General features: G+C 64.5%; 1 protein-coding gene across 1 annotated transcript; it reads right to left on the bottom strand.

Annotated features, from left to right (window-relative positions):
• Window positions 1-364: 364 nt before the first annotated feature.
• On the bottom strand, window positions 365-10189 carry LINJ_24_1470 (putative kinesin; the record flags this gene model as incomplete). The annotated part of the gene is made up of 1 exon (XM_001465936.2): window positions 365-10189. The coding sequence occupies one exon, from the start codon at window positions 10187-10189 to the stop codon at window positions 365-367; it is 9825 nt and encodes a 3274-aa protein (XP_001465973.2).
• Window positions 10190-10775: the final 586 nt, after the last annotated feature.

Here is a 10775-nt window from a genome sequence, read left to right as displayed (position 1 = left end):
GCTACGAAGAGTGCAGAAAGGGATGTCGTGGAGTTTCCCAAAAGACAGAGGGATGACGGCGTCGGCAACGAATCCCGTGTCGGCGTCGAGGATGATGCACAAAACACACGCACGCACGCAGGCGTACATAGACGTACACGCACCCTACGAGAAGGAAGGCGACGGACGGAAAAGAAGCACGCGGGCGCGCGCTGAAAGGTCGTGTGTCGCTGCTCCGGTCTACACCGACACCCCTCCGAGAAGATGACTGGAATCCACACTAACATAGAACAGATCATCACAGACACACACACACGTATGGCACACAGCAACGGCAGACCCCTCTCCTCTCGCCCCACAGAAGTCTCCCCGCCGCGGCCCTCGCCTACAGACCCGCAGAGGCGCAGTTCTCCAAGTAGGATGGGACCGTCGTGGCGAGCACTTGCGGCAGCCACACCCGCTTTGAACGCGCCGCGAGCTTCGCCTCTGTGAGCCAGTCGCCCCCCATCACGAACCCCTCGTCGGAGCTCGAGGAGGCGGTGGCCAAGGTCGGTAGGGCAACCATGGAGCAGGACGCGAGGAGAGATGAAGTCACAGTCGGTGACGCTGCACTGCCGCTGTTGCCAGCCGCGAGAGGCAGCCACGCGGCAGCCGCCTCTGCCTGACTAACAGAAGGACGGCCCGTGTCGTGAGCACCGCCGCTGCCCAGGCAGCTGACCGAGTCCCCGCGCAACAGCCGATTCAACCGAGACCAGCGATAGGCCCACTGCCACACAGTCCACGGTACCCTTGTCGCACAAGCCTCGCGCGCCTCGGTGACTGTTACCTGCGTGTCGGGCGCTGCGTCACCACTCTCGGGCTCTAGCAGCGCTGCATGCATGCCGCGGTCGTCACATCTTGGGTGTCGGCCAGGGGACATCATCAGCGGCGGCGCCGCACCACCGCCAGCGCAGCCGAAGACGGTCGACGCCGGAAGCCCGATTGTGCGCTTCACCTCACCCTGCACTTCACGAAGGTAGGCGCCGCGTCCAAGCTCGCCAGTGAGCCACGGCTGCGGCGCGGGTGGCGCCATGTCATCGCCAATGATGTCCTCGGCGTCGTACAGCTGCTGACGGAAGAGGCGACGGATTCGATGGCGGTACGTGTCGATCTGCCTCAGAAGGGAAGCGACGGCGACGGCGTCACGGAAACCTGCGGCGTCCACCTCTGGCCGGCTCCGTGGACGGCCACCTCGCTCGATCACCAATGACCGCCGCACGTCGTGCGCACCGAAGCTCTCTGTCAGCGTCGATCCCAGGGATGAGGCGGCAGCGCCTTCACCGTCGTCCGCAGCATTGGCGAGAGGGCGACCATCAACGAAGACGTAGGACAGCTGAGCAAGAATGGAAAGCGCGGTCTGCACCTGCAGTCGCACGAGGTGATCCATCCTGGCCTCGGCTGCCGCAGCGGCGGTGTCCGCGGCGGTTGAGGTAAGTGCGTTGGCGCGGTAAAAGTGACTGTTGCCAATGCTGCGTCGCTCCGCGCTTACCTCACGCCACCTCGCCGCCCTATCCTCGCCGTTGCCGTCGTTATCGCTGCTGCAGCCGGTGCCGCCGCTGCTCTTCCGGCCCGCGTCCCGACGGGGTGGCTCGATGTTGAGCGGCGTCGGTATCCAGTAAAACTGCACCTGCAGCGTCGCACTGCTCTGCTGGTCCATCAAAGGCGCTGCTGGGGAGGACGATCGTGAATTACCCCGGAAAGGCTTCAGCGCACCGTTCAACGTGGTGGTGTGCTGCGGCAGACATGTGTCGGGTGGCATGACGGTAGCGGAGTGGCGTCGATGCGCATGGCTACAGCTGCTCTGCAACATGTGCCCCAGCACACCACCGCCCATCGCCCCCAGACCGTCGAGCGAGTCGCTGCTTATAATGGATGAGGAGGTCGAGGTTGGCGCAGCCCCGTGACCAGGCGGCACACATGGACGTCCAGGGGTGTGGAGCCCGCAGCCGACGCCTTCCACTCCGTCTCCCAAGTTCGCTGCACTGACTTCGGATGTCTGAGTGGCACTGGCAGCGGGCAGGAACATGTTGTACGGGACGTGAGCGTAGTTTACCACCTCTAGCTCGGGCGGCGCGCGTACGCACGGCAATGGCAAGCGCGAGCCGCTGCTGACCTGTCGACCGCCACCGTTGCTACCGCCCTTCTCCGCGCCGCCTGCGGAGGTGGACCGAGGAGAGCTGGAGGGGCGCCGTCGCACGCTAACAACCCGCTTGGACGGAGACAGAGACGACGACGCCCGCACCTCCGGCGCTGTCAGTGAGGGGCGCAGGATGCCGCAGAGAGCCCCGACCAACGCCTCCACTCTCTCCACCCGCGACGCGGAGGAGGCAAAGAAGGGAGCAGGAAAGCGCAGCACCAGTGAGCAGCAGCCCATGTTCGATAGGATGCATGAGGACGGTAGCATCAGCTCCCCGCCGCCGCTGAGCCGCTTCGCCAGCACGAGGCCGCTCCAGACTGCCGTCCCGGCCCCCGTCGGAGCCGGAGACGCGGACGGCGTTGACCCTCTCTGAGATGAGGTCGACGGTTGAGAAGGACTGCGGCCGATGGCGTGCTGAGGTTTTCCAGTCTGGAGACCTAGCCTGGCCGTCGAGCCTGCCCTGGCAGGCGTATTATGGAACGGGTGGGGCTTCTGCTGATGCTGCTGGCTGGACTTCGGTGACTTCTTGGAGTCTGGAGTGAACACCGGCCGGCACGTCGAGGCCGCCTGAGGCACGCCGCGCACCTCTATCACGAGCTGCGGCCCACTCTCCAACCGCCGAGCGACGCACAACGCAGGGAGAGACGATGAAGGGGATGCGGACATGCCGGGTTCAATGTGACCACTGGGGTCTTCGAAGGTGGAGCCGGCGATTTCGTGGGCATCGATACCGCCCGGCAGGCCCACAGTCGCCGCCACCGGCGTCGTCATGTTCGGTATGCCCTCCTCCAACACGTGCACGTGCAGGTGAAGGGTGGGCTCAAACAGTGGAATCGCAAAGAGGCGGTGCTCGCGCAGTGGGCCTTGTGGCCGAATGGCGGTGCTGCCGCTGCTGCCACCGCCGCCGCCCCGACCTGCGACGCCTTGCACCGTCGGCAGAGAGTCCACCATCTGCTCCAAATGCGTCTTGCCGGGTAGCGACGTGAACTTGTCCTCCGGCTTCCCCAGCATCGCGGCCCGTAGTCTAGGCGTCATCGGGAGCGCTTGGTGGGTGTAGACGAATTCGAGAACATAGCAGCTCGGGCGGCGCGGCATGCGCACGAGCCGCAGACGACCGTGACGAGTGGTGCAAAACGGAACCTTGGGCCCACCAGGACGCTCGCAAGGCCGCACCGATGACGACCCGCCCCGGGCACCTGCACTAGCGTGCCTTTGTCCCGATAATAGCGAGCTGGCGTCGCCGCCTTTTTCTGTTGCGCCCGGGGCCGCTGCCGCTGCCGCCGTGACGCGGTAGCGGGCGGGCGCGGCGGACGAATTGGACGTCGGCTCCTCATGCTCAGCCACCTCTGCTAGGGGCGCATCGGCGCTGCTAGGCAAGATGAAGTGCTGAAGAGTTTGGCTGGCCGATTCACCCAAGCAGCACACCTCACATGGAATGCCCTCTCGTAACATCAGCTGCAGACATGCCTCCTGCATCGACTGCTCCTCCTCGTACGAGCCAGCGAGCGAAAGTGGCATGAGCGCCTCCATCACAGCTGCGGCAGTGCTGCTCTTGCACGAGAACGGCGGAGATGAGGCAGAGGCCATGTGGTTTGGGGGCTGCTTCTGTTGCTCTTCTGCCACCAGCACCGTCAGTGGGTTGGGCATAGGCCCCTCAAGCCCTCTGCGTGGAGGCGGCGACGGTAGGGCAGCAGCGGCAGCTAGCGCACTGCGCAGGCGAAGGCCCTCGCTGCTTGACGCGATGGCACTGAACAACTCTGTTGCGGAGCTTAAAGACCTGTCACTTGTGGTTGTGGCAGCGAGATCCACTGCACGGTCGCGACGCGAGCGCTGAGGCAGTGAAGGACTGAACGGCACTGCCGCGCCTCCCTCACCCTTGTTAGCGCTCCCTTGCGGCGTAGCGACGCCACTGCTCCGGTCGCCCGGCTCGGCTCCGCTGTGCACGTAGCCGTCCAGGCGCCCCCTCAGTGATGAATGTGGGGTCACTGACGGTGACAGATGCTGTACGCGAGGCTGCGACGCATGTGGTGCTGAATGCATCGGTGGCGTGGCGACTTGGTGCTCAGCGGTGGTGACACCCATGCCGCGTTCGTCCCGCTCGACGGAGCCGAGGCGGTTTCCAGGGTATGCTGCCGACCGCGGTGACACGAGTAATGCGGCCGTGTTTGCCTCGCCGTCCACATCGGCATCTCCCGCCATCAACATCATAATTGACAGCGCACGCCGATCCAGTAGAATGCGCTCCATCTCAAAGACCTCCACCTCCATAGCTGTGATGATTTCCTTACGCATGGCGCGAGCCCACAGACCCTCCCACAGCGCGGTCCCGATCTCGAAGCACGCCTTCTCAAGCCGCAAAGCTGCGAGCTCCTTCGCGAGGGAGAGCTGCTGATGTGCGATGTCGCGCAGCTCCGGGTCGTCCTTCGTGTTCATCGCCAACGCGGCCGTGGCCGAGGAGTCGGCGGGCAGCGTAGGCTCCGTGGGCAACGCCGTTCCCGACTCGGCGGGTGGGCCCCCAGGTGGGTGTGCGGCGACGGCGGCCGAGAGGGTTCGCATAGCCTGCGCGGTGCGGTGCTGTACCTTGTGTAGTTGCTCATCCACCGCCGCCTCTACGTCGTCCTGCGTGGCAAGGCGCTGCCGGAGCGCGGTGGTGAGAGATATGAGGGCTGCCTGCTCTTTGGCGTACTCCCCGAGCTCCTCGGTGCTCTCGCGGATGCGGCGACTCAGCTCTAGCGCGTGCGGATCTCGCGGCAGCGGGGTGCTGTTCTCCTTCGCCAACTTTGCGTTCGCCGCGGTGAGCTTCTGCAACGTCGCCTGCAGCTCATCGACTTGCTGCTGCATCTGTCGACGGTGGGCAAGCACCTTCTGTTCCGCGCGCCGCCGAATCGCTCGCACAGCGTTTCGCATGGTTGTGCGCTGACGTGAGTGAATGGGCCCCATGAATCGGTGCATCACCGTGCGCAGGGCGAAGCGACGTTTATCCGCCTCCGTGGCGTCCTCCGTCAGCGGTTGCGGGCCTTCCTCTTGGCTCAAGTCGCCCGAGGAGAAGGAGACGCTATCGTCCTCCTCGGACACCGCTGAGAGTTCGCTAACAACATCGCTGGCCAACGAGACCCTTGCAGCTGTGCGGTGCGGGAGGGCACCGACGGCGCGCGAGAAGTATGACAACCGTACGTCAGCGCAAAGCCGGTCCAGCTGCAGCTGTGCTTGCCGCACCTGCGCCTCCCACTGCCCCTGCATCGGGTCAATGAGGTCAGCAAACACGTCCAGCAGCTCGCGGTGCTTCGAGGACGTCGGGGTAAGGGCATGGGTGGGGATGTGGATGTGGCGAATCTGGTCCGCGAACTTCAATGTGTTGAGCGCCTCCGTACTGGAACACGGTGCGACATGGACAAGAGTGAGAACGCGGCCGCCCTCGAGACAGGGTCGCAGCAGTCGCGTCAGCTTAGAGTCGCGGTATGGCACATGAGCGTTATGGTGGTGCAGCGAGAGCACCACCGATGAGAGGGCGGAGAGCGATTTGTTGATGTACTGCGCCTCACGCAACGCGGCCCCCTCGACCTTGGTCTGCTTAACCCGCTCGCAGCCCGCCAGATCCACCATGGCAACATACGAGTGCACGCGCTGCACACGCTCCGACGGGGGCGGCGGCGCTGCGGCACCTCTGTCACCCGCTGCAGCTATCCCGCCACCAGCGCCGCCGCGGGGCGTGTTGGTCGACTCGATCAGGTCAAAGTCGAGCTGCAGGAGGAAAATGGCGTGAGAGCGGGAGCTTGTGTCATTCTTTGCGTGGCGCGCCGTGACGCGGTTGCCGTGGGCAAGGCGATACGCGCGACGCAGGTCGGCCAGGGACGTGATCGCCATTCCGCCGCCGGTGCGGGCAGTCTGCGTGGTGTTGTGGCTGGATCCACCACGACTGCCTCTGATGCGGTAGTCCCGGGCCTCGTTGATGCGCTGGCACAGCATTGCCAAGCCGCCTGTGTCGCTGACGGCTCGAATCGGTCGCTTTCCGGGGTCCAGCAAGTCGCACAGTTCGTCCATGTACAACTCGATGCCGTAGAAGGTGAGATCTCGGAGAGTCAGCGAGAGACCGCCGGCGCGCTTCACCGTTGTCTTCTGCCGCGAAGTCGACTGCAAGCTGTTTGTGCTGCGGCCCGCCACGTCCCTGCCGGGGTCTCGCCGAATTGTGATGGCCTCCCCGCGCCGCTCCAGCAGGGTGTGGACTAGCCGTGGAAGGATGCCCATCTCTGCCATGCTCCCGGTCATCGCAGCGGATTCGAGCGCCATCGCTGAGGTCGCCAAGAGAAGCCCTCCACCGCCGCCACTGTGGGGGTAGCGTTGGTGGTTGCGTCGCACTGCAGTCGCAGCTGAGCCGCCATTCCCTTTGCATGTGTGCTCGACGTAGTCGTACCGGCAACTGGAGCCGAGCCTTGTCCAGCTGGTGCCGTTGCCCTCGCCATCGTCCTCAACCGCATGTGCATCCCGCTCCACGCCTCCCCCGTACGGCCCAGCTGCGGCCTCGTCGATGAACCGTCGCTGCGTCTCGCCGGCGTTCGCGCGGCCGTGCGGTGTGTGACCGCGCGAGTCGGGCTGCGGGTGTGAGTGGGTGCTGGAGGTGCTGAGGCCCCCGCTGCGGTGCCCCGCTCCGCCGCCTGCTCGAAGGGGTGTGGCGCCGGATGATGCCGGGGCGGCGGAAGGTGGCTGGGCTTGGCTCCCCATCATGCTGTACGTCTTGCCGCTGCCTGTGGGGCCATAGCAGATGATGGCGACGTTTTGGGCAAGCAGCGCCTCGTCGGCAAAGCGCAGCACGCTCTCCTCGAAGACGTCCGCCTGCGTTGCCTCCTCGTCGTGCACGAACTCGAAACGGTAATGCTGCTCCGCACCCGTGGCAGCGCCAGACGCGGATACGCTGTTGCTGCCGATAGGCGTCTGCTGCCGCTGCATCTGCCACTCGTGCTGTCGTGCCTCATCCGACTTCGCGTCAGCATCCTCTTCCGTCAACTTTGTGCCATTCGTAGCGCCACCGCTGGCCTTGGGCATGGTCGGTATCGACAAGGCCGACACACTCACGGATGCACCGAGGATTGAGCGCGACGCGCGCCGGCGCATGCTGGTAGGAGACGGAGCGGAGGTGGTGGCGGTTGTGCGAGGGCTCACACCAGCGGTGGTGGTGGCCGCGGAGTTCCTGCGCGTGGTGGCAAGAGACACCGCTGAAAGTGAAATGCCGCCGTAGCGCGGCTTCCGCTCGATTCCCGGGCCCTTGGCGCGGCGCTGCGATGCTGAGATGCCTCTCCTGCTGCGCGCAGCACTGCCGCTGCTGTCGCGGCCACTGGTTCTGCTGGTACACACGCCAGCAGAACTACTCCCCGCCCTCAGCTCCCGGGGAGTTGTAAACGCCGACGGCGTCTCGTCCTCTGTGAACGACTTGAACGTTGTCAGCCACGGACGCGTGCGCGATGCGCTAGCGAAGGTGCCTAAGTTCATACAAGCTTCAGTGCCGCCGCCTGCCAAACCCATACCGAGCTGCTGTGGTGATACGGACGTGGATGGCGACCCGCAAGACAAACGGCTGCTGGGAGAGTGCTCCTCGCTCCCCTGGCTCGTCCAGCTAATCGTGCGGTTGTGATGCATCGCTAGTATCGGGGGCGGGAACGAGAGCGGCTGCAGACTCTCCAACGAAGGGCTAGTGTTCGAGAAAACGCCGTCAATGGTGCCCCCGTCGGTGTCACCGGGCACAGCAGCACCGGCAGCTGCAGGGGAAGTCTTCGAGGCCATGGGGCTCTCAGCAGGCACAGGTGCCCTCAGTAGCGCCAAGTCCCCGCCGCAGAGGCACGCGGGGGAAGCCGTCGTCATCGCCGCGGTACGCGGCGCATCCGTTAATGACGCGGGTGCGTTGCCTCCGCCTCTACCAACCGCTGCTGCCGCTCCTCCGTTGCGAGCGGCAGCGGCACCTCTGGCGCCATAAGAGGAGCCCAGCGTGCGCCAGTCGAGGTTTGACAGCTGCAGCGCAGGCACAACTTGCACATTTATGCCACTCCGTCGGGTCGCCGTGAGCTCGACCAGGGATGAGGGCGGCATGGATAAGGAGGCATTGGCGACGGAAATGCCCGGGCGAGTGCGCGTCACCATGACGTTCTCGTGATCAAGGAAGTAGACGTGCCGGTTATTGCCACTCTCCCCGATGGACGGCAGCACCGGTCGTATGCGCACATGCACGACCGGGGCCATCGGTCGCACGGCGGACAGTGTCTGGCTCAGGATAGTGGCCGCGCGTTGGCTGTGTGCCACAGTCGCGTGACATGGTGCAGAGGGGACAACAGGTGCAGCAGCAGCGGCGGCTGCAGGAGGTGCAGGCATTCCAGCCGTCGATGTCGCACGCCGCAGCGGCCCACCCCGCAGCGCGTCGGGATGCCGGCTCGGGGAAGCTGCCGCACGTGTGGGTGTAGAACGGGCCGTCTTGCTAGCACTGGAGGATATCTTTGGGGTGTGCAGCTGGGCGCCCACTGCCACCGCGGTTGGTTTGTGTGGCGTTTGAGGGGGAGAGCTGTGGGCCGGTGATGGTGCAGCGTTGGTGGCACTTCGTGTCACGTCGCGCGACTTCTTCACTTGCGAGGTAGACCCCTGTGTGAGTGAGAGCCGCTCTGACTTAGCGTCGGCGGCCGCGGCGGCACTAAAAAGCGTCGGCTTCACATCTGACCTCCTCTTGGAGGATTTCACGGCAGCAGGCTCCGGCGCTGTCGCCGTCGTGGTCGATGCTGCTGTTGTCCTCGGTGTAGACTTCACCGGCGCAGCGGAGCGTAGCGCTGTCGATGAACCGCCCGCGGGCGGGTAGGTGAGACTTGTCGTTGCAGAGACTGGGGTGTTCTCGCCCGTGAGGGTCGTGTCCTCCTCGTCCACATTTTCCAACCAGGTGGGGCATGGTGACGTCACCGACGGCGCGAGCGTCGCGCCGGAGGCCCCTAGAACGGCAGACCGGTTCATGTGGTCAGATGACCACACGCTGCTTTTCCTGCTTGCTGTACAGAAGGTTAGAGGCAGCGTCGCCTCACTGACTTGAAACCGGAGGAACGGCGAGCGCGCACGGGTGGAAGCAGATGTATGTTGTGCCCGAAGCATCGCATCCGCCGTCTCCGCCGTGCACGGCTTGTTCGCCACAGTGACCTCGCGCGTCGACAGCAGGCGTACCTGGGACACTTTCGTCGGTATCAACGTCGGCGGAGCACCGCCGACGTGCCTAGACGCTGCCTTGGCACTTGGTTTCGCGGCGGCCGACTTCTTTGCTCTGTCCCACGCAGCCGCTGACGCTAAAGCTGTCGACTCCGACGTTGCTGCGAACGAGGTCGGTTGAGCAGCAGCATCTACCGCTTCTGAAGCCGCTTGCCTACCACCAAAATTATCTGTCGGGGGGATTGCACTTGACGGAGTTGCCGGCAGCGCAGGCTTCGATATTAAGTTCCGCATCGGCGAAATGCTTACAGCGGTGAGACGCTGCACTTGACGAGGGTCATGTGCATCTTCGTAGCGCGGCGAGCCAGAGAGGCTCGCGGTGGTGACGGCGGCGACCGTGGCGGTGCGCGGCGGCGTGCCCCTCGACAGCACTGGGATGTGTTGCGTGCGTCTTCTTGACGGAGTCTCCCGAGACGGGGTGCCAGAGGCGGAGGGGCTTGGTCGAGGGCTCTGCGCAGCATCATGAGGCCACTGCTGCTGTGGTGGGAACGGCGGTGATGCCGCTGTCGTCTTCGGCGCGGGCGCACTCGATGTACGTGGTGTGAGAAAGCTCGAGAAGTCTGGCCGCGCTGGCGACGGCGAGCCGTTGTTGCTGTCTGCCAAGCCTCCAAAACGGCGCGATGGCATCGGAGGGGATGCACCGGCGGCAGTATTAGTGTTGGCCTTCACAGCTGTCGGTGCCGACGTGGCCCCGTCGAGGCTGATGCTTCTGTTGCTGCTAGTGGCGACCCTGCGACGACTCATAGCTTCGCTCACCTGCTGCGAGTTCGCTGGCACGGGTTGCAGCACGGTGGTGGATCGCTTCATCTGCACAGACTTGCAAAACGGAGAGCGTGCCCGTGTCTCCTAGACGAGCTGCCCTCGCTCTCTCCGAATACCGCAAGCCGCTGTTGTCGTCACCTCTGCAGAGATGTACGGACAAGCCCCCTCCCCAAGAGACACACACACGCGGCACGGCACTGCGGGATGAAGACAACGTCACACACAAAAAAAAAAGCCAAGCCAAACTATGAGAGATAGAGAGAGAACCGAGCAAACAGACGCGAAGGAAGCAGCGATGCCGGAGCACAGAGGGTGCTGTGATGGGGGAGAGGGGGCGAGGCGAGGGAGGGAGGGGGAAGAAGGGAGAAGCGAGTCCAAGGGAAGGAGTGGCTACAATGGCACATGCACAAAGAGAGAGGCGAGATACAGCTGCTTAGCATCAACAAAATGAAAAGAGAAAGATCCAAACAAAAGGATGCGGCGCTCTTTCCCGCTCCCTCACGCGTGTTTACATGGGTGTGCGGGTGTGCGGGGTATGCGGAGAGTGTGGAGCTGGATTACGCAGACACCCACCCGCTAGCGAACGTGTGCAGTCTCTCTCTCTCCCTCCCTCTCCCTCGTCTGCACAGCG

This window comes from Leishmania infantum, chromosome 24 (genome assembly GCF_000002875.2).
Source record: "Leishmania infantum JPCM5 genome chromosome 24".
Taxonomy (NCBI): domain Eukaryota; phylum Euglenozoa; class Kinetoplastea; order Trypanosomatida; family Trypanosomatidae; genus Leishmania; species Leishmania infantum.
The sequence above is the reverse complement of the archived record's forward strand: the minus strand, read 5'-3'. Positions and strand labels throughout refer to the sequence as shown.